Below are 27,488 nucleotides of genomic sequence, written 5' to 3' on the forward strand. Positions count from 1 at the left end.
TAAGTTTAATGTGTGGTCAATTTTATCTAAACTTCCTGTTGTTGCTTTGTGCTTTTTAGTAACAGTATCTACCAAAAAACTCCTTTTATTTCATTAACTTTACAATAATGTGATGCTCATATTTTAAAAAGATAAAATTTGTGGATCCTACCTACCATGTTGTGGAAAGGTCTCATGTACTCTTCTCATCTCCAACACTATTTTCCTTCATGCAAATTACAAAAGAAAAAGAACGAAAAAGAAAAAGGGCCCCTCTGACAAATTATGAAAAATGATGACCTAGTAAGCCAGAACAGGATTTCATTCAGTCCTCAGTCCAGTGGTGTGCTGGTAAGTGCTTAGAAACCAACTCAGAGTGGGGGAAGGGCTTATTTGTAACATTTGCTGATGTTAGTAGTATAAATACCATGGCCCAATTCAAGCTACCAGCATGAAATCAGCTGGCTGACAAAATTCCTGAAAGTTTAATAAGCGATTATGAGCTGACTCTGGCACACCACTGGGATTCCTCACTTATTCCTCAGCAGGGTGCTTTCATGTGGTTACCAAACTGCACCAGGGTACACAATGGCCCAGGTCGCCATGCCTGATGCCAAACTTAGTTTGAGCAGCTGAACTTGCTAGGCAAAATCAAGATGCTTTGAGAATTAGCAGGCACACATGGGTGTTTCATGCACACAGCTAACCAACTGGACTGGAATTTACGTTTTATTTCACACTCATTCTTGTTTCTACTCCAAGGAGGTGCAAACACTACTGCTCCACAGTTAAAAAAAAAGGGGAAAGAGTCTTCAAGGACCCACTAAGGACAGTGAGCAGATCCATTTTTCTGTCAGCTGTCCATTCCTCTTTTGCAGATGCCAAATATTTTCCTATTAAGTTCCTTGTAGTTCACTGTGCTACACAGCTTTGTAAAAAAAAAAAAAAAAAAAAAATCCAGAAAAGTTTTTTGTTAAAAAGATTCAAGGAGAGGTATTCTGTCACCAACAGAACGTACCCGTTTGACACCGTAGAAACGATAAAGCCTCTGCCCATTGTGAGCATTTACAGAAATCCCCTGTGAGTGAACTTCTGCAGCAAAGCACTGCTGATTTTGTAAGATAACCCCTGCATCCCATGAGCGACAGGTCTTGATCTGGGCTTGAGAGATGTAATATTTTGATAAAAAACGACACTTCCTTTTGAAGCATATATTTGCGTGTGCTGAGCAGTACCACTGGAACCTCAGTGAGCGCCTAGGCGAGGCTGACTTGGTCTCTCCCAGCTCACTCCAGCCATAGACCCCTCCTTCACACATCTAAATGTAGCAGTAATTAGCATCCATAAACCTCAAATGTGGCTTGGGTTTTTTCCCCCCCCTTTCAGAAGCATCAAAGTAGTTTGTATTTCTCATGAGCACAAAAATATTGTATACCTCTAAATAGACTGAGACTCTGACATGGAAAGCTACTGAAGACAGGAGCTGTATCTCCTGAGGTGGGAAGAATTTTTTTTAGCCGACTTTCTAATTAAAATTTTTATCTTTGATCTAAGGTATTACAATAGAAAAAAATTAAGGTCTATCAAAAAATAATCAAATTCAACTTTTCTCATGGAATCAGGCACAATCCTAACTCTTACAGAAGTAATTAAATACTGAATAATCAATCCCCACTGTACAAATAATTAAAAAGCAATCCATTTCACCTATTTTATTTCAGGTATGTTTGATAGTTGTAAAGATTAGAGAGGGAAAGAGTATAGTCTGTTGAAGTGTCTCCCCAAAATTCATGTTTGCCAGGAACTTTGGAATGACTTTTGTAGATATTATTAGTTAAGATGAGATCACACTGGATTAGGGTGGGCCCTTAATCCAACGACTGCTGTCTGTATAAGAAAAGGAGAAGACATACAGAGACATATACATGGGGTACAGGCTGTGTGAAGGAGGCAGAGGTTGGAGTCACACTGCCACAAGCCAAGAACACCAAGGGTGGCTGGGAGCCAGTAAAAGCTAGACAGAAGCAAGGGAGGATCCCTTACAGGGAGGATGGTCGTGCTGACACCCTGATTTGAGACTTCTGACCTCTAGCCCTGGTGTCTAGAGGCTTTTATTTTATTGTGTTCCTTGGGGAACATGGGGCCCAAACAAGCAATAGGGATATTCTTTCTTATAGTATGTTATAAATATTTCTTTAACTTCTGCTTTTGACCTTATGGTATCTCAATGACATTTTAGGTCCAACAGGAAGGTCCCAATGTCCTTTGTATTCAGTGAAGTGCCTATGGTACCCCTGCACTCATCAAATGCTAAACAAAAATAAAAGACTTGGAGATCCCTGGTTATTTCCTACCGCTCAAGATTAGTCTGACAAGGGTTACGGTTGGTCATCACTGAGAAGAGAAATAATAATAGTTCATAGGAGTCAATGACCAGGCTTGAAAAAGAACTCTGAAATTCTTCGTTTCTTGTGTTTTTCAATCCACTTGGATTATATCACTTTATAGGTAGGTATTTTTACAAAGATATAAATGTAGGCTACTAGGGCTCTTTTTTTCAAAAAGCTTGTAATGTAATGGGGTGAAAGTCTGTCATGCACAAACAATTCCAAACACAGTATAATTAGGTGCTTAAACAAGTGCTAATTAAACACACTCCAAAAACTCAGCCCTAAGACTACACTTGAAGGAGGTGGGATAGTACAAGGAGGCCTCATGGAGGAAATAAACTTGAATTGATGTAAATATCTCCAGTTCATTAGTGTATTAGATTTAAATTTTCAAGAAGAAAGGAGGAACCAACTAAAATCAACTAAGTGGTAACACAACATTTAATCCACATATCATTTTATTTGTGACCAATTATGTACAGAGCTATACTACCTATGTGTGAGATAAACAAAGCTGTTAATGATATATATTTTTCTATTTAAAAAATAATAGTGTTAGATTCCCCATTGATGTCCTTTGGAAATATTTACATGATCACTGTTCTTTCAAGGAGCAAAAACATTCTTAACTCATCACACAATAAATGTATACATTAGGCCAGGAGTCAGCAAACTATGATCTAGAGGCCAAATCTGACTCACTGCCAGTTTTTGTACATAAAGTTACTGGTATATGACCATGCACATTCATTTATATATCTTCTATGCTGCTTTACCCTACAACCGCAGAGTTGAGATGTTGTAACAGAGATCATTTGGTCACAAAGCCCAAGATATTTACTCTCCGGTCCTTTACAGAAAAAAATTGCCAACTCCTGCACTAGGCTCATACGAATATATAGTTAAAAAAAAATTATCTCTGGGTTGTGAGTCAGAGCCCCACAAAACAACAACAAAAACAACAAAAACTCTAAAAAAATGAACAAAATATCTGGAGGGTAGGAAACAAGTGAATTTATGTTAAATCTTAATATCTTTTAAAAGTTTTTTTTTCCAAGTATTTTTTGTTTCTCACACAATAATTCTAGTTGGTAAACACTTTTTCCCCCTAAAAAAATTTAGTTTTTCTTTCCATAAGAGAAAAATAAAGTGAGCATTTCTAATCTTCTATAAACAATTTTCTAAGAGCTGGAACCTTAGAAAGATACATATGACATTTCACTTTCTTTTAACATATAAATCAGACATGATTACAATTACTCTGAATTTAAAACATTCCAGGACAGATCTTAGTTTCTAAAACTTTTTAGAGAACTTTAAAAAAAAATGCTCCCATTAAATTTAAATAGAATAGGATCCTCTAAAGCATGCTTTTTAAGTTGTTTATAGGGGCGCCTGGGTGGCTCAGTTGGTTAAGCGACTGCCTTCAGCTCAGGTCATGATCCTGGAGTCCCAGGATCGAGTCCCACATCAGGTTCCCTGCTCAGCAGGGAGTTGGCTTCTCCCTCTGACCCTCCCCCCTCTCATGTGCTATCTCTCATTCTCTCTCTCTCAAATAAATAAATAAAATCTTTAAAAAAAATAAAGTTGTTTATAATCATTTTTACATTATAGCTAAATTTCATTTAAAAGTATAATTCTTATTATCTTTTTTTTAAAGATTTTTATTTATTTGAGAGAGAGAATGAGCAGTGGGGAGGGGCAGAGGGAAGGAGGGAGAGGGAGAGGGACAGAGAAAGAGAAAAGCAAACTCCTTGCTAAGTAGGAAGCCTAATGAGGGGCTCGATCCCAAGATCTGGAAATCATGACCTGAGCCAAAGGCAGACGCTTAACCAATTGAGCCACCCAGGCACCCCTAATTCTAATTATCTTTTTTTTTTTAAAGATTTTATTTATTTATTTGATAGAGAGAGAGACAGCGAGAGCAGGAACACAAGCAGGGGAGAGGGTCAGAGGGAGAAGCAGACTTCCTGCCGAGCAGGGAGCCCGATGTGGGACTCGATCCCAGGACCCTGGGATCATGACCTGAGCCGAAGGCAGACGTTTAACAACTGAGCCACGCAGGCGCCCTAATTCTAATTATCTTTAAAAGTATAATCCTAATTAGTCTTAATGTTTCCCTATGCTGAATATGACAGAAGTACCTTATTATGCAACAGACATATCTTCTTTCAGGCAATGCTACTTTTCAATTCTATTATTTTACAATTCAGCATGTATAATTTGTATCTATTGATCATATTTTATATTTTTAAAAAGTAGAGGCCTGTTAACAACCTTTTCCAAAGGTAAATGACCCCGATTAAGTGTCAATGTTAACAGTAATCAGTTTGGAGCTTAATCATGAAATAAAGGGTTAATCTTTTAACGCTAAAGTTAGCCTGTTCATTTCTTTTTATTTTTTGTAAAGATTTATTTACTTGAGAGAGAGAGAGTGTAAGTGGGGGGAGGGGAAGAGGGAGAGGGAAAGAATCTCAAGCAGACTCCCCACTGTGCACGGCTTTGGAGCCGGACTCGGGGCCTGATCTCACAACCCTGAGATCATGACCTGAGTGGAAATCAAGAGTCAGATGCTTAACAAACTGAGCCACACAGGTGTCCCTCATTTCTTTTTAAATCAGCTTAGAGGAAAGAGCCATTTCTTCTATCTTTCCCAAATTATTTAGAATGACTGATTATATCCTCTAGCCTCTACCAAGAAATGTTATGACACTCCTAGATCCTAACAACTGAGAAAAACACAATGATACCCCATTCATCCACTGACATGGAATTGGAGGTAAGGAGATAGAAATGACACTGGAAGCTGTAACAGTCAAAGATGATCCAAAGTGAGTGGACCACAGAGACTGAATCTCTCTCTTTTTTCTTCCTGGATGCACTCCTGGAACAGGATCAAAATGTAGAGGCCTGGAATCTACTGTATGGATTCCTAAGGAAGTGCTGTACCAAATGGGTTTTTATAATATTTGTTTTAAATTACTGTTGTTGAATGGAATTGTTTGGGGTTTTTTTTTGTTTTGTTTTGTTTATATTCAAGTATTTATTTATTTTTAAAGATTTTATTTATTGATTTGAGAAAGAGAGAGTGCACAAGCTGTGGGGGTTGCGGGGCAGAGGCAGAAGGAGAGGGTGAAGCAGATTCCCCACTGAGCAGGGAACCCAATGCAGGACTTGATCCCAGCACCCTGGGATCATGACCTGAGCCAAAGGCAGACGCTCAACCGACTAAGCCACTCAGGCGTCCCAATATATTCAAGTATTTAATCTGGTGCTCACTTCAGCAGCAGGTACACTAACATTGGAATGATTGAGTATTTAATCTGTTGTGTTTTTTTCTGACCACCTGAAAACATAAAACTCATAGGCTACTTCTGAATCCAGAGTGAATTCTAACGTAATTATAAATTTCTAGACCAAAGGTCCAAACATAAACTTAATCACATTGCCTACCAAAACTCAGAAACCCTAACTCAGAAGAATGCAAGCCAAAGGCACAGTTATCATTTGCCTCATTCTGAGTGTGACTCCATGGATAGCATCTTCAAGAGGTTGCATGAAGCTGGTAGAACACTGTATGCCTTTCCTCAGCACAAATGACCACATCCTGTGCCAGGCAACATTTTTTGTCTCTGTGGTTAAGAACTGGTACAAATGAATGTATAGGTAGGCAGAGCTGGAATGTTAGTTGAAGCTGTGATTTGAATCTCAGAAGGTTTAGACATAGAACCCTATTTCTTGGTCCCTTAAGAATCTAAGACAAAAGAAAAAGATCTTGAGAAGTGATTTTCTTTTTTTTTTTTCCTTCCTTTTAGAAACACATAGATGCCCCCAATATAATTAGCCTAATGCATTCATTTAGTCCCTTATTTAACAAATCTTTATTGTATACCCTACTATGGGCTAAGTACTGTTCTAGGTGCTGCAAATACCTAGCAGTAAAAAAGACAGCTCAAGATCCTGGCTCATAACAGGTAGAGAGAGAAAGACAATAAAGAAATAAATAAAACTCCAAAATTATCCATGGTATGCCATGCAGAGAATTAAAATAGGGAATGCATTAAAATAGTGACTGGGTTGTCAGGGAAAATCTCTCTGAAGAAATGACATCTAAGATGAGATCTGCATGACATTCATAAAGTAATAGTGATCAGATTTATCAACATAAATATTAGAATAAAATGCATGCAATTTAATATAAATATAGTGCTCATAATTCACAAAAAAGCCTAAAAGTATTCCATAGTGCTGACAAAGACTATCTTTGGGTGGTAGGGAGAGAGGTGAGTCTTTGTTTTTTCTTTCTATGAACTTTCCAAAAGATGGTAAAATATAAAAACATATTTAGTCTTTGTCCCCTGTTACTGACAGTTCCTAAAACCCTTGGAATTTCCAGAGGGATAGGAGTGTCTTTTGTTATTCATAACTAGCTCTATTTAATCGCACCTGAGTTTATGCTAATGAACTTAGCGTGGGGGCCCTAGATAACCTCAAGATGGGATGGTCACCAGGAAGACCAAGTGATTAAGGGTTAAGGGTTTCAGCCCCAACCACCAACCTCTGGTAAGGGGAATGGGGACTGGAGATTGAGCTCTATGAAAACTCTTGAACAATGAGATTCAGAGAGTTTCTGAACTGGTGAACACATCAAGATTATGGGAGGATGGTGTGCTCAGAGAGGGCATGGAGCTTCCATGGAGTCATATCCTTTATATTAAACTAGTAATAGTAAGTAAAATGCTTTCCTAGATTCTGTGAGTCATTCTAGCAACTTATCAAACCTGAGGGGGGTGGTCGTGGAAAACCCTGCATATGTAGCCAAGCAGGACCGAAGTGCTGGTAATGTGGAGACCTGGTAGCTTCAACTGGTGTCTAAAATGAGGGCAGTCTGGGGTGCCTGGGTGGCTCAGTCGGTTGAGTATCTGCCTTTGGCTCAGGTCATGGTCCTGGGGTCCGGGGATCGAGCCTGCGTCGGGCTCCCTGCTCAGTGGGGAGACTGCTTGACCTTCTCCCTCTGCCCTCCCTCCCCGCCCACTTGTGCTTTTTCTCTCTAATAAACAAAATTAAAAAAATAAAATAAAGTGAGGGCAGTCTTGTGGGACTGAGCCCTTAACCTGTGGGTTCTGTGCTAACTCCAGGAGTTAGTATGAGAATTGAATTGAATTTTTGGTTGCCCTGTTGGTGTCTGGAGAAATTGTTGTTGGTGTTAGAAAATAAATCGAGAATTGGTGTCAGGAGTGGGATTTGCTAGAACAATCTGGGTTCATGGAAACATGTGGTTTGGGAAGAGAAAAGAAGAAAGAGCAAGGAATTGATTCTTCCGATTCCTGGCCACATGGTCACCCATGTTATGGAAAAGCAGCTGTGTTGTGATCAGTGACTAGAGGTAAAATTACCAAGGGTTTTCAGAAATGGATCCACCTCTTATGGAGCTGGATGCATAAGGAAATGCAAACTAACAGGAAAAAAGTAAAATTGGTTACTGTTATCTGAATTAACTAACATGAAATGAAAAGAGAGTGTTAGCTCAAACTTTGATGTTGGACCAAGCTCCGACTTCGGTCACTTTAAGCCTCAGATACTAAGCTCAAAGCTGCCCCAAAAGGTAAAATTTTGAGGGAATGATAGAGAGTACCTCTAAGAGCTCTGGTCACCAAAAAGATAGTTCACATGGTTGAAGGGCAAAACCAAGAAACTACTGAAACCAGGGGATATAGTGTGAAGGGGCTGTCTCATTTTGTGAATCAGAATCGCCAGCTTCCTGAAGAACCATTACTAAAATGGACAGTAAGAGTGACTAATTTAGGGGAAATGTATTTGGTTTTGAATTCTATAGAGAAGAAGAGCATGTTTGGGTTGATACCCAACCCACAGCATGCTATGGAATAATCAGATCCAGACACACAGCAGCCTCGTGGACTAGATAAAAGCCACTGTAAGAATCTGTTTACTCTGAGAAGAGGACTACCCAACTCCCTCTATAAACACCAGTGGAACATCCAGATGAAACACCTGATATACTTTGTATGTAAGCCACATGGGACTGGCTTTATGATAACAGAGATAGTCATTCATTAAATATTCATTAAATATGCCTGTTACCCAGGTCATGATAAATGCTGTGGTTTAAGAATATGCATATTGGATATGGTATGGTGAAGTTATTAAAGCCACAGGAGGAGATGAGAACAAAGACTGGAAGGAATAAGTTTATTTTATATTCACAGGACCCATAGAGGGGTACTGCCACATGCCACAGAGGGCCACAGGGGAAAGCACCAGTGTAGGTCAGGAGGCAGAAAAGAGCAGTGAAGGAAATCCTTGGCCAGAGTTTTTACTGGAGTTTCTGAGAAAAGGCAAAGCAGTCAGAGTAAACAGTTTAGGACTGGCTGCTTTGAATAATCCTGGCAGACTTTGGGACACAGAATGGTCTCTAGTTATCTGATATACTTGGCTGTGGGATGATTTTGGGCAGGGGAAATATTAGCTTGGTATATAAGAATTAGGTAAGGAGATAGTTGGGAGGTACAGGCTCTGGACTGGTTGGTTTGTATACAAAAAGCATGATCCTGGCTAACCCCTCTGTTATCTATAGGAATTGGCTATCCCAGGGAAAAGCAGTCTTTTCCCAGGTCTGTAAGGGCCCCAAATATCAAAGCGTCCAAAATACAGAAAATAAGACAATACAGTTAATAAAATTGGTCCTGTGATGAATGAATGCCAAAGAGACAAATACAGAATCTAAGAAAACAGTTAGAACAGGGGGCCCCTTTTGCATGGGCATCCCATGTAACCTTCCTGCTCCAAAATCAAGCAACAGTAGAAGAAACCAGAGTGAATCTGCTGTCTTAGCTCCCCCTCTTGGGTTTTACAGATGCTAATAAAAACATTAGGTTAATTAATGAGAAAATGAGGAGGAGGCAGAAAGGAGAATCAAGGGACTTGTTCCAGCAAGGTGGAAACTTGTAAATGGTTACTAAGAAATAAGAAGAATAAAGGAAACTTTGGTAAGGCCAAAACAGAGAAGAAAAAAGAAAGTCAAAGGACTCATCTCAGCAGTGTGAAAATCTTTGGATTTTTATTAAGAAATGGGATAAAGGAAACAGACATTGATGGGTTTGAAACAAAGGTCTTAAGACAGAACTATGCAAAATTGGGTGGACCAAAGGGACTTCCTCCATTAAAGGGCCCCAAACAAGTCCACTCTATTTACTCCAGTGTAGAGAACTTACAAAGCCAAAAGACAAAGATTACAAACAGAAATCTGATCTGAAATCAACTAGGGCAATAGTCAGGCAGATTCACCTTTGTCATGACAAAAGGAACAGGGCTCAACCTCTCACTAGGGACCCAAAGCCTTCTGCACATGAAAGGGTAAAATGGTCAGGGGATAGGGAAAAAAGTTTCTGGGACTCCTTGACCTGGGAGCCTCATTCACTGTGGTACCAAAACTTGTTAGTGAAGTCCTATAGGGGGTCTTCAATTTGACTGAAAGAAGATAGAAATGTTTAAGTGTTGATGGGATTAAAGTGGAGGTTTAGATGGAAATCGAAATGTTTAAATAGGCTCTATGTGAAGAAATTGTGTCTCCTTTAACTGAAAGTGTTATGAGAATGGATATTATGTCTTACTGGGGAACAGCTCCCTTACCTCATTTTATAAAACCAAAACCTGTTGATAGGTCCCAGTTAGGAGTGGAAGGGTTGAAGGATTAAGGTAAAAGTCTGGGGGAGAGCTGGTATGTTTGAAGTGGCTGCATCTCCTTTACCTGAATGTCTTATGGGCATGGACACTGTGTGTGACTGGGGAATTAACTGTTTCTATAAAACAGAAGGCATGTAAATCTGTCCTATTAATTGGACATGTTAAATGGGGGTGGATGAGATTGCCCAAGTCCACAGTGTAGATGAGAAACGGCAGTGCCGGTGGGAACAGATTCTGTGTGGTAGCTGTATGTGAAGCATAGAGTGGGATTTATGGCAAAAGTCTGCGACTGTTTCCCAGCAACTGTTGGGACTATGAAATGGAGAATTCCATTTGAGAGGCAATTAGTAGCCAGCTATTGAACATTAATTGAAACTGCCCCTATCACTGCAGTACAAAAACAATCTTAACATCTGAAATACACATAATGTCTTAGGTGATGTCACAGAAGTGCTCTAAGGCTTTTGAGAGGGCAATGCCCAGGAGAGTTCCATAATAAGACAGAAATGATTTATACAGGATTATGCTGCCTGAGGAATGCAAACAGGAGGTACTCACAAGCAGTGAGCCTCTTTTCCCTTAGGACTGACTTTGGGACTTTATGAGGCTAAATTATTACTTGGATGGTGCATGATAAACAGCTCTTGACTGAACAACAAAGAGCTGCTTGGTTTATGGGTGACAGTTCCAAGGTAAATGAACAATATTCTGTTTGGAAGACCACTACTCCGATTGAAGATGTAAAAACAAATCAACTCGGTGGATGAATTCCGTGCTGTTTTCCTAGCAATGATGGAAGAATGGAACAATGACAAAAGCCTCTATCTACATTTTGGGTTTTACCTGAGTTGTGTGTGATGGGCCAGTGGCCTGGCCATAGGGATAGGCAGAAGGAAAAGTGGTCTTTTAAAGGGATGCCCATTGAAAGCATGACCATACAGAAATCACTATAGAAATTTGAGGGGTATATTAAAGTAGGACATGTCAATGCCCATCAGAAGAATCCCCTTCCAGGCTTGGAAGGTCATTGGAACCAAGCTGATATCACAGTGTACTTATTTGAAGTGGCTACCAGGGTCCATGAAAGGAATAGACATTTGGGGACCACAGCAATACAGAGGGCTGAAACTGGACATATTCCTTTTGCACTCTCTGGGGCTCAAAATTCTTTTTGCACTCTCTGAGGCCAGCAAGAACTGTTCTATCTGCCAACAAGAGAGACAGAAGTTGCCTATGGCTATGGGGAAGATTCCTCAGAGGAAAGGCCCCCCCACATAGCTGGCAAGTAAATTATACTTAACCAATGCCAGTAGCTGGGGTGGGAGGGCTACAAATGGCTTTTGACAGAATAGACATTGACTCTGGACTATGCACTGCTTACCTGGTGGTAGATGCAAATGGTCGGAGTACTAAAAAAAAAAAAAAAAAACAAAAAAATGGATCGGAAGATATTGCACCAATTTGGATCACCAAATCATATTTCTTCCGGACAAGAAATACACTTTACGGCCTATACTGTCAAATGATGAACAGAGAGAATTGTCCTCAGAATAGTTTCATAGAGAATTGGAATAGGTAACTGAAACATTGGTTGCTTAAAACAGGGGAACTTGTAGGCATGAAGGGCTGGTGTACATGCCTTTAAGAATGTATGCTCACACTCAACGTGAGCAGGGCTAAGGTAGTGTCCCCATTGATAGGATTCCTGTTTTTCTGGTGGATCTGGGGAAGAGGGTTTGGGGAGGACACTAGTGTGACTATGCGATTTTTTCCATGGGGGGAAAATATTGGTATGACTATAATTCTTCCCAAGGGGAGAGGACACTGGTTTGATGTCCGTACTTTTTTTTTCTTTCATTGGACTTTTTTTTTCTTTATCACCTCAACTTTCTCTTTCCTACTTGATGCAGTAGTCATGGGACTAGGGCTGCAGCAAGTGCCAGAAACAGAATGACTCCTAGGCAAGAAACCATAACTATAGTTTTAAACCTTTATGTCAGGATTCCTAAAAGCCTGATAGGGCAGGTTGTGCCTTCACTCCATTTGCCCAAACTGAGATTAACAGTGAATGCCGCTCTACTGCTAGTGGCAAAAAGAGCCTGCTGGTTCTGTACCTAAGTAACTCCACCCTATAGGGATAGGAGTGGATTGAGGGGGAGGCACTTGCTAGACTAGTACTGCTGCCTGCAATCTAGACCAGCATGGCTGTTAAACTTAATGTTCCTTCCAAAAGTGGAAAGGTTCAGGTAGAAATGAAGAGAAGAAGGAATAGTAGCTGAGGGTAAAGAAACGAATCAATGGGTTATATAATGAAAGAAATCCAGTATTATATTAAAATCTGAAGAGAGGCTCAGAGCAAGAGAATAATAAATATTGTCTCTCAGCTCAATTATACCAGATGCTGAAAAGGTGAAGCCATATATTGCTGAGACCACTCCTGTTTTTGGAACCTGACAGAATCAAATGGAAGTCTGCAAATCTGAGTGGCCTCACCCTGGAAGACATTTTCATATGATATTATGATGGACTGGAGTAATTATTAATGACTGAATGTGACTGTAGTAATATGCCAGTATCTTGACTTTGTTTTTTAAAGATTTTATCTATCTATCTATCTATCTATCTATCTATCTATCTATCTATCTATCTATCTATCTATCTATCTAAAGCCCACGAGCAGGAGGAGGGGCCGAGGAAGAGGGAGAGAGAGAATCTCAAGCAGACTCTGTACTGAGCACGGAGCCAGACACAGAGCTCTACAGGGGCTCAATCTCATAACCTTGAGATCATGACCCTGATATAATGACCTGAGCAGAAATCGAGAGTCAGATACTTAACCGACTGAGCCACCCAGGCACTCTATCAGTATTTTGACTTTTATGATCCTTTAGCTATAAGAGATTCGTGGTCAAAGAGCAGTGGGTAGCTTATGGTAAAATACAAAAATATATTTGGTCTTTGTCCCAGGTTCCTGGCACAAGAGTTCCCAAAGCCCCTGGGATTTCCTGAGTGATAGAAGTATCTTTTGTTATTTATAACAATCTCCTTTCAATCACACCTGAGTTTATGCTAATGAGGTGACTTAGGGTAAGACCCCTAGATAACCTCAGGATGGGACGGTCACCAGAAAGACAAAGTGATGGGGGGCGGTGTGCAACTTAAGACTGAGCTCTATAAAAATTCTTGAACAATGAGTTTCAGAGAGTTTCTGGGTTGGTGAACACATCAAGATGATGGGAGGATGGTATGCCCGAGAGCGCATGGAAGCTCCAGCCCCTCCCACTCCATACCTTGCCCTATGCATCTCTTCCATTTGACTGTTCTTGAGTTGTATCCTTTATAATAAACTAGTAATAGTAAGTGAAGTTCTTTCCTAGATTTTGTGAGTCATTCTAGCACCTTATTAAAACTGAGGGGAGTGGTTGTGAAAAACCCTGCACTGTAGCCAAGCTGGACAGAAGTGCAGGTAATATGGAGACCTGTAAGTTTCAACTGGTGTCTAAAGTGAGGGCAGTCTCATGGGACTGAGTCCTCAACCTGTGGGTTCTGTGCTAACTCCAGGAGTTAGTATGAGAATTGAATTGAATTGTTGGATGCCTAGTTACTGTCTGAAGAACTAGAGAATTGGTTATTGGTGTTGGGAAATACCCCAAACTTTCCATAATGAACGGTTATTATTTTTATAATGGAAAAGAGTCAAATAAACATTTTAAAAATGAAGTTGGTATAACTTGAACACTGAATAAGTGCCTTAAATTCTCAGTTTGCAGATATCCTTCAGCAAATTATTAAATATTGTTTTTTTTAAAGATTTTATTTATGTTGGAGAGAGTGGGTGAGAGAGCACAAGCAGGGGGAACGGGAGATGGAGAAGCAGACTCCCTGCTGAGTAGGGAGCCCGATGCGGGGCTCCATCCCAGGACTCTGCAATCATGACCTGAGCTGAAGGCAGATGCTTAACTGACTGAGCCACCCAGGAGCCCCTAAGTATTAACATTGGTAAAATGAAGAAAACTTAATTACTCCCAACTCAACCTACAAATCCAAGTTTTCCTTGGAGAGATCCTGATTTCTTCTACATATTAAGCTTCAACCATATCTATAACCATTTTTAGTCTATACACAATGACCCACCTCCTAGATCTTCATCTTCATTGGTTGGGCCTTCTGCACTGTCCACATTTTCTGTTTCATGTGGTTTGGTTAAATTGTAGTCATTCAAAATCACTGGACCTTCTAGGAGATAAAAAGAATTTTAACTATGCAGGCCAACTTTAAAGGATTTTTATAATATAAAACTTTTTATATATAAAAATATAATATTTTTATTAAGTAGACTCCCATTTCAGCATAATCTCTTAATGACAGACAGTATCCCTTTCATATATACCCTAAGTGGAATATATGTGAAGACTCTTGAGGTTCAGAAATATGCCCAGGGTGCACCTGAGTTAAAATGCATTCACATTCTTTCCTGACAGAAATTCTCTCTCCTTTGGTATGTCTCACAATATTCAGTAGGATGCTATTGCTATTTATGAACAAGAAGCATAATGTAGTGATGAGAAATACTGAGCTCAACAACACTGGCATAGCCCAATTTGAGAAACATGTTTTCCTGAGAGAAAACCCATAAGCAACTATATATCAAATCCTATTTTCCTTTTCTGTTCACATTAGAAATGTGATTCTGTGGAAGACATATTGGCCCTCAAGTTCCTTTATTTCTTTGAACAACTAAATGCTGACAAGGCTACAGATATGAGTAAGTCATAATTCCTGTCTTTACGGAGCTTATAATTTGTAGATGTAGATAAGACAAGATCATAACTATAATGTAGACTCAGACAAGAGAGGAAGGGAAATACAAAGTATTACAGGAGTTCATAAGTGAAAGGGAGCAGACATAATAAAAGCATGCTTAAACAAACAGCAAAGTTGTTAAAAATCAAGTTTAACAGAAATATACTTTTGTGTGTTATATAAATACTGATAATATTAGACATTAGAAGAAAAGAAATAATGTAGCTGGCATTATTTCATGTTCAAGCATGGTAGCTTAAAAAGATGTTAACAAAAGAAATAAACCAAAAACATATTCACTTTCTATCAAACTCCTAATGTCCTCCCTAATATTCAATAAAATATTTACTGAGTAGCTACTACATACAACAAATAGTGAAAGATACTGAATCTTGTGGCGTTTAAGCTAGGTGACGTAGGAGAAGTGACTAGAAACTCTGCAGTGACATTCCTTTCAGCTGCACCCATGACTGAACACATGGAGCAGGACTTTTGCTGGAATGCAGTAGTAAAATGGAAACATATTTCATAAAATCCATGATGAATAGGTGCTAAAAATATGGTTATCATGGACTCATGTTTTGATTTATAAACACGTTAAGTTTCTCGTTTCTGCATATTGTAACATATACTCTATGAACTAGACACTGTTCTAAATAGTAGCTCACTTTTCTCAAGCTCAAAATGACTAAGATAAAGTGCACACCTGAACAACTAACATGAGGTACAGGTTCAATTAAAATATTAGGTTATAACTGACAATAACAAAAAGGTACTTAAGTGATAAATTTTGTAATATAGCATAAATTTTGATCCAAAGTGAGTTAATCAATCCAGAAAACATAGAAGTTATTTTTAAGAAATAGATTTTAAATGTTTATAGTTTACTATAGAGCAGGAGTCAGCATACAATGGCCTGAGAGCCAAATCTAGCCATGGCTTATTTTTGTATGGGCCTGGGAAGTAGGAATGGTTTTTACATTTTTAAAAAAGTTGTTTAAAAAGGAATAGCAACAGAGACCATATATGGCCCACAAAGTCTAAAAATTTACTACCTTGCCCTTTACACAAAAAGTTTGCTGACCACTATCTATAGTGAAAAGCACAAGTTGATAAAACATAAGCTACTATACTGTTCAACAAAACTGTCTTTATTTAAAACAGTCAGTTAAAAAAAATTTTAAGGAAAAAAACAGCGATCAACACTAGGTGGGGTGTGATTTGGCCTGATGATGCCAAAGAATTTATGTAATCTAAATGGATGAGTTATTTTTGTATCAGAAAGAGACAACCACATTTTTTCCAATACATTTCTATAGCATTTTTACTGTGATCAGAATATTCTTCCTTTGGTAATTTCAGTAAAGGTATACTTCTAGAAAGACCTGTTACCTGTGGGCACAGACTGTTCCTGAGTGCTTTTCAGTTCCACATTTGGTTTTATATCTGAAAAGAAAAGGATTATAAATATTAGCTACTTAGACTAAATTTTTTTCAGATTTGGAGCATTCTAAATTTAATAAGGATACCATTTTGGAAGCTTTAGCAGATTTCCTCTTCAGAGAAGGACTGTTCTTTCCTCCCTCTATCCTCCCTAAAAAGTACCTCAAGGGGAATAAAAGGAATTATCTACACAGTAATTGTATTTTAAAGAGATGAAGAGGAAAAAATTAGTACTTTGTACTTAACATTTCTAGTACTTTTCATGTTTTCCTGACGACTTGAGTTCCCATCTGGTATCGTGTTTCTTCAGTCAAAAGAGCTCCTATTAGCATTTCTAGTAGTGGAATTATGTGAGTGACAATTTTTCTTAGTTTTCATTTATTTGTAAATTTTTTTTGTTGCCTTCAATTTTAAAGATATTTATTTATTTCAGACAGAAAGACAGCAAGTGAGCGAGTGGGGGGAGGGACAAAGGGGGAGGGAGAGGGACAAGCAGACTCCACACTGAGTGTGGAGCCCAATGTAGGTCTTGATCTCAGGCCCATGAGATCATAACCTGAGCCAATATGAAGAGTTGGATGCTCAACTGACTGAGCCACCCAGGCATCCCCCCTGCTTTTTTTTTTAAAGATTTTTATTTAATTTTGCCTTCAATTTTAAAGGATATTTTTACTTGATACAGAATTCTGGGTTGACAGTTTTCTTCCAGCACTTTAAAGATGGTATTCTACTACCTCCTAGGCTCTACTGTTTCTGATGAGAAGTCAGTGGTATTTGTATTATTGTTTTCCTATATATATTCTTTTTCTCTGAAAGCTTTCAAGATTTTCTCCCTACCTTTGGTTTTCAGCAGTTTGATTATGATACACCTAGGTGTGATTTTATTTGAATTTATCTCACTTGTGATCACTGAACTTTTGTAAAATTATGTTTTTCACTAAACTTGAGAAATTTTCAGCCATTATTTCTTCAAATACTTTTTCTCCTCCATCCTCTTGCTCCTTCCCTTCTAGGACTTCAACTGCATGTTGTTAGACATTTTAATATTTTCCCACAACTCCCTAAAGCTCTGTTCTCCCCCCACCCCAATGGTTTTTTTTTTTTCCTCTGTGTTGTTCAGATTGAATACTTTCATTGATATACCTTCAAGTGCACTTACTCTTTCTTCTGTCATCTTAATTTGTTGTTAAGTTTGTCTAGTGAGTTTTCTATTTCAGATATTACAAGTTTTAGTTCTAGAATTTCCATTTTGTTTCTGTCATAGTTTCCTTGCCAAGATTTCCTATTTGTTAATTCATTACAAGCATACTTTCCTTTACATCTTTGAGTATGATTAACATAACTGTTTAAGATCCTTTCTTCCAGTTCCAATATCTATGTCATCTTGGGGTCAGTTACCATTGATTTCCTTTTATCTTGAGTATAAGCACATTTTCCTGCTTCTTCATATGACTTAATGATTTTGGATTGTACCCTGGACATTATAAATGATATGTTACAGAATTTCTGGATTTTGTTATGTTCCTCTGAAGAGCATAGGAGTTTTTCTTTATTTTACATTTCAAAGCATGCAATTAATTTGCCTAGACTCAAACACGAATTCTGTCTCACTGTAGTGAGCAGCAACTAGAGTAACCAAATGTCCCAGCATGCCTGGGATTGAGGATTTTTCCAGATCAGAGAACTTTCATAGTCCCCGGGAAACTGGGACAAAATGATCTCTTGCAGAGGCATAAATCTCTGTTCAATATTTAGCCTCAGATGGGCTGCTCAGAGTGTAATCCCATATATGTGTGTTTCAAGGATCAGCTAGAGATCTGGAGCAGCCAGAGAATTTATAGATAAAAAAGCCCTCTCTGCCTTTTTCATACCAAGATTTCCCTCCTTACTTCCCAGCCTGCTGTGGTTGCTATGGCTTTTTTTTTTTTAAAGATTTTATTTATTTATTTGAGAGAGGAATGAGAGATAGAGAGCACGAGAGGGAAGAGGGTCAGAGGGAGAAGCAGACTCCCTGCTGAGCAGGGATCCCGATGTGGGACTCGATCCCGGGACTCCAGGATCATGACCCGAGCTGAAGGCAGTCGCTTAACCAACTGAGCCACCCAGGCGCCCTGGCTTTTTAAGCTAGTGTAACTGTGAATTATCTATCCAAGTTTTGGTCACCCTGAGGCTAAAATTGGTGCCTACCCTTGGGTCAAAACAAACATAAAAACAGGTTGGTTCTGACATTTTCCAATGCCTTCAGGTAATAGATTTTTTCATATTTTATCCAGAATCTATCATTGTTATCTATTGGAAGGCTGGTTCAATAGGAGGTACTCCTCCATTGCTAGAAAACCTTCTTTGTTCTTTCTTTTAATGATGATCATATACCCAAAGCTGTTCAGGACAGTACTGATTTCAAATATTCAATACTATTATCTGGTCATATATATTTTTTTTAAGATTTTGTTTATTTATTTGACAGAGAGAGACACAGCAAGAGAGGGAACACAAGCAGGGGGAGTGGGAGAGGGAGAAATAGGCCCTCCGCCAAGCAGGGAGCCCGATGCGGGGCCTGATCCCAGGACCCCAGGGCCATGACCTGAGCTGAAGGCAGACGCCCAATGACTAAGCCACCCAGGTACCCCATCTGGTCATATTTTAATTTTCATTTTGAAAAATACAGCCACTCTACTATATTCTATTTTAATTTTAAAATTTTAACATATGATCCATTAGATGATAGCAGCAAAGCATAGAGGCAGGGAAAATATACATATTTTTAAAATAAGCAAAGGAGCAGCCTGGTATGGGTTGTCAAAACCTAAGATGGGGGAGAGCAATATCTATGCAAGGAAGGGAGGGAGCCCAAGGAAGGCTGCTGGAGACCAACTAGCCTGGAGAGTATGACATATGGGGTGGGCAGTCTGAATGAGGTAAGTAGGGATTCTATATGGAAGGCAGACAAATGGGAAATCAGAACCTGAGTAGGCTAGAGAGCATTCAGGCAGGAGAATTGCCTGACTTGGAAGGCTGGAGTCCAAGAGAAATAAAGAGGGTATCCAAGATAAGGGACAGCTTAGCATGAGACAGAGCCTCAGCATGGTGAATAGGACATCTATGCATAGAGGTGGTCTGGTGTGGGTTTTCAGAGTCTAAGTGGGGTAAGCAAGGCACCCACATGGGGACAGTGGGGAGAGCTTCCATACACAGGGGTGCTCCAGTGTAAAGTATCAGAACTTGAGTGGCGTGGAGAGGGCATCTACATATTAGGGACAGCCTTGCATGGAGGTGTCAGAGCCTGAGCAGTTGAAAAGACTGTCCACATAGCACAATAGCTATTGTACAGGATGTCAGAACCCAAATGAGGCAAGAAAAGTATCTGTGCTGAGGAAGGGATGATAGTGGCAACGGATGATTGACTATATAAAGAGGCTTGATCAAATAAGTAAACATAACAAGGATAAGAGCCAGATTTTTCTCTGTCAGAGAAGGGAGTTACAAATACAAAAACAAAACAAAACAAAACAAAAAAACAAAAAACCCTGTGGTACTATATTGGAATGAAATGGTACTGGCATGAACCCGTGACTTCTACTCTATATAACATATATAAAATAGAGATGTAAATGTGTGTATATGTGTATGTATGGATATACATACATATAGTCCCTAGCCCTGTCCACTAATAGCACCCGGCAGCAGTGACACTACAACAACTTCTGACATCCAGATAATAACTTCTAAATATCATTCTCCACTTAAGGGAACCAGGCTCCTTGGAGAAATGGCTGATTCCAGGGTTGGGGCAGGGAAAAGTATAAGATGGGTCTGGAACATTTTGTTGCGTCACAAAGCAAGGGGTGCTAAAATGAGGAGGATATGTTAAAGGATATAGAAATCATCTTGAAGGGGTTTCCACTGGCCAAATCTGAGACAGGGAAGTGTCAAAATAATAATGATAGTATTGAATTATAAACTATTGAAAAAAATAAATTCATGAGTCCATATTGACATTAATAAGTAAGTAAACTGAAAGTCAGATGATGAATGGAATAGTTACGTAGTTTCAAAGTGCTTCTCCCAAATTATTTATCATTACAAAGATGAAAAGAGCAACTACATAGTGAATAACTTGGTAGACACCACTGTAACTAAACATAGGGATCATCATCAGTAATGGGACAAATGAAAATTATGTACCATCTGATAATAAAAAGAATACAGCATCACTTCTGTGATATTGCCGCCAAATACACATGACATGCATCTAACCATGAGAAAATGAACTCTAATTGAGGGATACTTGACACAATAACTGGCTTTGTAATCTCCCAAACTGTCAAGGTCATGAAAGACTGAGGAACTAAGAAATTGTTCCAGACTGAAGAAGAGTGAAGAGACTTGACAACTAAATACAATGTGTGATTCTAAGCTGACTCTTCCTGCAGTAAATAACACCGTAGAAACAACTGGAGAAATCTGAATGGGGTCTGCGGATTAAATGGTAGTAATGTATCAGTGTTTATTTGCTGATTTGGATATTGTTTTACATTATGTAGGAGAAGTACACTTTAGTACATTAAAGTTTTCAAGGGTGATAGGGCATCATGTCAGCAACTTAGTCTCAAATTTCTGAAAAAATAGTTTTTGTACTGTATTACAAATTTTCTGCAAGTTTGATAGTGTTTAAAAAAAGTTAAAAAAAACTAAATGTGAAACTTTTAACTGCACACTAAAGGGATTCTTAACAGGAAAAAAAAGAAAGAAAACTAGCTCAGAGGTTTCACATAAACAACCTTCATGTGAAAATATCTTTTAGTTACTACAGAGCAAGATGGCTTTTGATTTGGTGACCTAAAGGAAAAAAGGTCCCAGCCCCCTTGAACCTTTTAAATTCTCTGACAATGACATTTAAATAGCTCTCAATATTTTTTCAAGCAGCCTTTGTGTGCTGTAAATAACACCAGAAACAACTTAGTACAGTTTCTAAGAGAAAAGGAGATTCTGACTACCTTAGTATTCAGAACTTACAGGAGACATTAAAATCATCTATAATCAGGCTACATGGATGTTCTCCTTAGGTACTAAAAAAATATTTAATAAAACACAAGGGCAAAGAGATTGAAGTACATTTTTTCCACCTAAACTTAAAGGTCCTCATAAAAACATGAAGCTCAGTAGTGGATAGTGAAGGAATCTCCAACTGAAGATGAGAAACCTGTTAAATATTTCTAAGTACAGCAAAAACTTTTCAGTTTTTAATGGATCATTTTGTAATTTCTTTAACTTCAGTCAAAAAAAAAAACCCCTCAGAAATGTTCCATTTCTACTGGGGTCTTTTTAATATGTTGGCCATCAACATAGCTTTAAAATATTTTCCAAAAGAATGTTCTAGACAGTTAAGAATGAAGCGTCCCTATATTGCTTTTGGAATAAATATAGTTTCCTGTACTGATGTTTACACATAACTGGTGCTAATGATGGAAGAATTCCAAAGTGGATTAATTTTGTTTAAGTATAAATCTCCTCTATTTTCTACATCTCTTCTGTTACTTGAATAGGTAAATCATACTCTTGCCTCAAGATCTTTGCATTTACCTTTCCTTCTGACCAGAATGCTTTCCTCAGATCACCATGGGGCCCCACTTCTCCTCTTCATTCAGGTGTGTGCTCAAAAGTCACCTTACCAGACAAGCTTTACCTAACTACTCTATATAAAACATCATCCTCTATTGGGGGGTGGGGGTGGGGATTAGAGTACTCTTATCATGATGAGCAATGAGTAATGTATAGAATTATTGAATCACTATATTGTACACCTGAAACTAATATAACACTGTATGTTAACTCTAGGGGAATTAAAATTAAAAACTTAACAAAAAATTTAAAAAATTAAATGTTATCCTCCATTGTCATGTTCTTTTCTCTTACCCTCCTGTATTTCTCTTCATAAAATCTCTTCATTGTCACCACCTGGCATATATACACATATATTTGGGAGGGGAAGGACAGAGGGAGAGGGAGAGAAAGAATCCCAAGCAGGCTCCATGCCCAGCACAGAGCCCAAGGTGGGGCTCGATCTCACAACCCTGAGAAAATTACCTGAGCTGAAACCAGGAGTCGGACACTTAACTGACTGAGCCACCCAGGCACCCCTTGGGCTGTATTTTTTATTGCTATTTTGCTGTATCTTCAGGTCCCAAAATAGTGCTTACTCATGATGGTCACTCAATAAATATTTATCGAATGATCACATGAATTTTTACATCTCTGTCATCGATCCTTATGGACACTCTAGATTAAGGTTCTGCAAACTACAACTTACCACCTGTTTCTGTATGGCATGTGAAATAAGAATGGATTTTTATGTTTTTTTCCTCCTCTCCCTCTGCTGGTTTTTACATTTTTAAATGGATAAAAAAAATTAGAATACTGTTTCGTGCCACTTGAAAATTATGAAATTCAAATTTCAGTGTACAAAAATAAAGTTTTGTTAGGACGGAGCCAAACTCCTTCGTTTATGTGCTGTCTATAGCTGCTTCTGTACCCCAGTGGCAGAGTCAAACAGTTGTGTCAGAGACTATATGACTCAAAAAGCCTAAAACAGTCACTATCTGGTCCTTTACAGAAGCCCTGCTCTAGATCTGTTATTAATACTAACAGTATATTGTCCAATACAGTAGCCACCAACCACGTGAGGTGATTTAACTTTAAATGTAAATTAATTGAAATAAAAAATTTAGTTTCTCAGTCACACCTGCCACATTTCAAGTACTTAACAGAACATGTGGCTACTGGTTACTATATTGGACAGCACAGATAAGAACATTTTGATCATCACAGAAAGTTCTACTGAATGGCACTGCTCTAGATTTTAGAATATCCTGCTACTGCTTGGGATACCACTGCAAAGCTATTTCTTTAAAACAAACATTAAAACTCTGGATCAGGAAAAAAGTAAATCAAACCACATATAAAAATTAAATATCAAGCAAAATTTAAAGATACTATACCAGGAAAAAACTATGACCATCTTCTACCAGTATTTCCAAAATTCCTGTAATTGGAATTTCAGGAAAAAGTTGTGGTTTCCAGTAATGCAGTAATCAAAGATATAAAGCACTGAGACAGCACCTTTCATATTGTTTGAAACATTAATGTGACTTTTTGGAGGGTAAAAAAACAAACAAAAACAAAACACCACCTGATGCCAAACTCCCAGATACAGTATTTTAAAAATATACTTATATATGTATGTGTACAAATATATACTTAGCATCATATTACCATTGGGAGTTTTTGCTATCATTAAATAAAACTATTTTTCTTATCTCATTTAAAAGCCAAAATTATAATCTAGCAGAAAACCCTAGTAAACACTCTTTTCCTATCATTTGCCCTCTTGCCTTTCCCACAACTAAATAACTAATCTCCTGATATGTTTTAATTAAATTATGTGTTTTCCACTGACACCTTATGTCTTAAATAACAAATCCTAAAAAAGGTATAATTATTCTATTACTGAGATAGCTGACAAATGTACTGGACTGGAAAAATTAAAGGTTATTTCTTCTGTAGCTTTTCAAGGACTCTAGAATTTCAAAGCTTTATTAGCAATTCCAAATTGTTTTCTACCAGTATTGAAAACCAGCCTCCATCGGAGGTTTACTGAAAGATGACAATTTCAAATTTGTTTTTATTCCTTCAGATTCTCTTTTCATTGACAAAGATGCCTTTTAAGACAATTTCACTCATTAGAATTTTTTGTTAAGATACTGAGATTTTTCTCAGAGATTCTAGCATTTTATGCACTGCTAAATGAAAGGGGGTAGGTTACAAATAAAATTTAAACTTGAAAATGGCAGCAGTCTGGTTAATTGAGAATTCATCAAAGTTCACGGGTGAAGGTTTCTACCTCTTAGCTCTAATATGAATTATCTATGAACAAAACCAAACATTTACATTAGCAACAAAATTTATAATCATATTTTTAACTCAAATGGTTGTAAACTTGCTTTTATTTTATAGTATCATTTATCATTCAATTAAGAATACCAGCTAATAAAATTCTGTTCTTAGTTTCAGAAATCAGGTTTCTAGTCACTGGTCTGTTTTCCCAGTAGAAAGTGTAGGTGCTAAAGAAGAGCCAAATGTTAAATCTTCGAAAAAATCCTGTACTGAGTTTGCTAGCTGCCAGCAACACTGGTGCCTGACGGCTGCCAGAAAGCTGTCTCTCAGTGTTGACACTCCTTTTTATCTTCCTAACGGTAAATTGACACCCCTATCCCCATGCCTCCTTTTTAAAAAACATTTTCTCTTATACAAAATGTTCACTTTTACTTTCTTACTAAAACCTCTGGAAATTGAGTCACTGACTACAAAAATGTGTTCATTTGCAACAATAACAGTCAATACTGTAAATGTGGCAATGCAACAGGAGTACGAGATACTATTTCTGAAAGGTCTTTCACCAGTTCTCTTAATAGTACCACTTAAAATCATTCCTGGAATCTTACCACCACAAGAATAATATAACGTAAAACGTATCATGAAAACTGACCTCTATAACCAATGAAATTAGAATATCAGAATTGGAGTGGCTATCTTAGTTATTTTACCTCTCCTTCCCCTGAATTTCCTCCAATATCCCCCTATTTGGGTTGCACAGCCTCTGCTTAGATACTTCCAGTAATACAGAATGTCATTCCTTTCCATTTCAGAAAAACTCTAATGGTTAAAAAAGTTCCTCCTTAAATATAGCTGAACTCAAATTTCCTGAAATGTCCATTTCAGGTCCTAGTTCAGCTTTCTGGAAACATACAGGATAAGTTATCATTCAGATGCTACCACTCAGTTCATAACAATGGTGTGAGAGCTTTCTTATGAACTTGGTTTTGTTTGCTTGTGGCTCTCCAAAAATGTGACATCAAGCACTTAGTCCAGTACTGCAAATGAGATTTCATATTATCTCATAGTATTTCTGAAAGATAAACAGGTGCAGGGGCATTTATTATTCTCCCGATTATACACACAAAATTCAAGACACAAAGAAAGACAAAAAATACAAAGTCACATAATTGTCTAAAGGTACAATGTCAGAGTCACATTAAGAAGAGAAGCAGGAACCATACAATCCAGCAATTGTACTACTGGGTATTTACCACAAAGATACAAATGTAGGGATCTGAAGGGGTACGTGCACCCCAATGTCTATAGCAGCAATGTCCACAATAGCCAAACCGTGGAAAGAGCCAAGATGTCCATCGACAGATGAATGGATAAAGAAGATGTGGTATATATACACAATGGAATATTATGCAGCCATCAAAAGGAATGAGATCTTGCCATTTGCAATGACGTGGATGGAACTGGAGGGTGTTATGCTGAGTGAAATAAGTCAATCAGAGAAAGACATGTATCATATGACCTCACTGATATGAGGCATTCTTAGTCTCAGGAAACAAAGTGAGGGTTGCTGGAGTGATGGGGGGTGGGAGGGATGGGGTGGCTGGGTGATAGACATTGGGGAGGGTATGTGCTATGGTGAGCACTGTGAATTGTACAAGACTGTTGAATCACAGATCTGTACTTCTGAAATAAATAATGCAATATATGTTAAGAAAAAAAAAGAAGATAGCAGGAGGGGAAGAATGAAGGGGAGTAAGTCAGAGGGGGAGATGAACCATTAGAGACGATGGACTCTGAAAAACAAACTGAGGGTTCTAGAGGGGAGGGGAGTGGGGGGATGGGTTAGCCTGGTGATGGGTATTAAAGAGGGCACGTTCTGTGTGGAGCACTGGATGTTATGCACAAACAATGAATCATGGAACACTACATCAAAAACTAATGATGTAATGTATGGTGATTAACATAACAATAAAAATTATTTTAAAAAACTAATGATGTAATGTATGGTGATTAACATAACAATAAAAATTTTTAAAAAAAGAAGAGAAGCAGGATTCATGTCTTGAATTGCATCTTTGTTTCAAAGAATTTAAACAATGTTTTAAAGTTGCTCTCCTATATAGATTATATATTTTAGAAGTAGGTCAGTTATTTCAAACGCTTCAGTTGACTATGACTGAGGAGAAAGGAAGATATAAAATGAGAGTAATTCCTCTAACCATGAAATACTTCCTTCCTTTCTACCTTGGGCTAAAGTAAAAGTCAAGAAATAACAAGATTACTTCTTTAGGGACACCAGATCAAATACAGCCCACATCACCATTCCAGTCTTTCCTACCTTATTCTTTTTAAATAAAATATCCTATTTTCCCCTAGATTAAATGTCTAATGAGGAAATTATAGATTGTTGGGCACAGGTCTAAAATAACAAATGCAACATCTAGTGTTATTTTCTTTGAAAGGTCAATTACTCTAAAATTGTAGAAAAATAAATACATTTTTATTTTACTATGGATATCACATGCCACCAAACAAGCATGTAGAGAGAAAAGGAAGAATGGGCATTTCATGTCATTGCTACTTAAAAAAAATGTGCTAAAATGATTGAATCCAACATATTCCAAGTAAGATTTTCATTTTATAACTGCAAAATATCTAGTTTCTGTTATAAAATAACTGGGGTCAAAAATAATCATTATTTTGAAGTGGGTAATAAACCTAAATGTGAAAGTTAAAACAATCAAATTTCTGGGGCGCCTGGGTGGCTCAGTCGTTAAGCATCTGCCTTCGGCTCAGGTCATGATCCCAGGGTCCTGGGATCGAGCCCCGCATCGGGCTCCCTGCTCCGCGGGAAGCCTGCTTCTCCCTCTCCCACTCCCCCTGCTTATGTTCCCTCTCTCGCTGTGTCTCTCTCTGTAAAATAAATAAAATCTTTAAAAAAAATCAAATTTCTAGAGGAGAATATTTTTATGGTCTTCAAGTAGGCAAAGATTTCTTAAACAGGACGTAAGAGGCACTCAATTCCAAAAGAAAAAACATTTGATATATTTGTCTTAATTACAGTTAAGAATTCTACTTCTTAAATAGATTAAGAAGACAAGCAAGTTACAGACTGGGAGAAAAAATTTGCAATACACATCTGACAAAGTACATGTTTTTAAAATATTTTTTAAATGTCTGCAAAATCAGTAAGAAAAACTACAAACAACCCAACTTAAAAAATGTACACAAGACTCACAGAACTTCAGGAAAGAGGATAAATCCAAATGGCCCAAT

At 38.0% G+C, this 27,488-nt stretch overlaps 1 protein-coding gene across 1 annotated transcript in view; it reads right to left on the reverse strand.

Annotated features, from left to right (window-relative positions):
• Positions 1 to 27,488, reverse strand: part of IKZF3 (IKAROS family zinc finger 3) — an 87,869-nt gene that overhangs the window by 47,045 nt on the left and 13,336 nt on the right. The window contains 2 exon segments of the mRNA XM_027626601.2: positions 14,208 to 14,309; positions 16,269 to 16,322. Coding sequence (XP_027482402.2) covers positions 14,208 to 14,309; positions 16,269 to 16,322 — 156 coding nt within the window.

Source organism: Zalophus californianus, chromosome 16 (assembly GCF_009762305.2).
Source record: "Zalophus californianus isolate mZalCal1 chromosome 16, mZalCal1.pri.v2, whole genome shotgun sequence".
NCBI lineage: Eukaryota > Metazoa > Chordata > Mammalia > Carnivora > Otariidae > Zalophus > Zalophus californianus.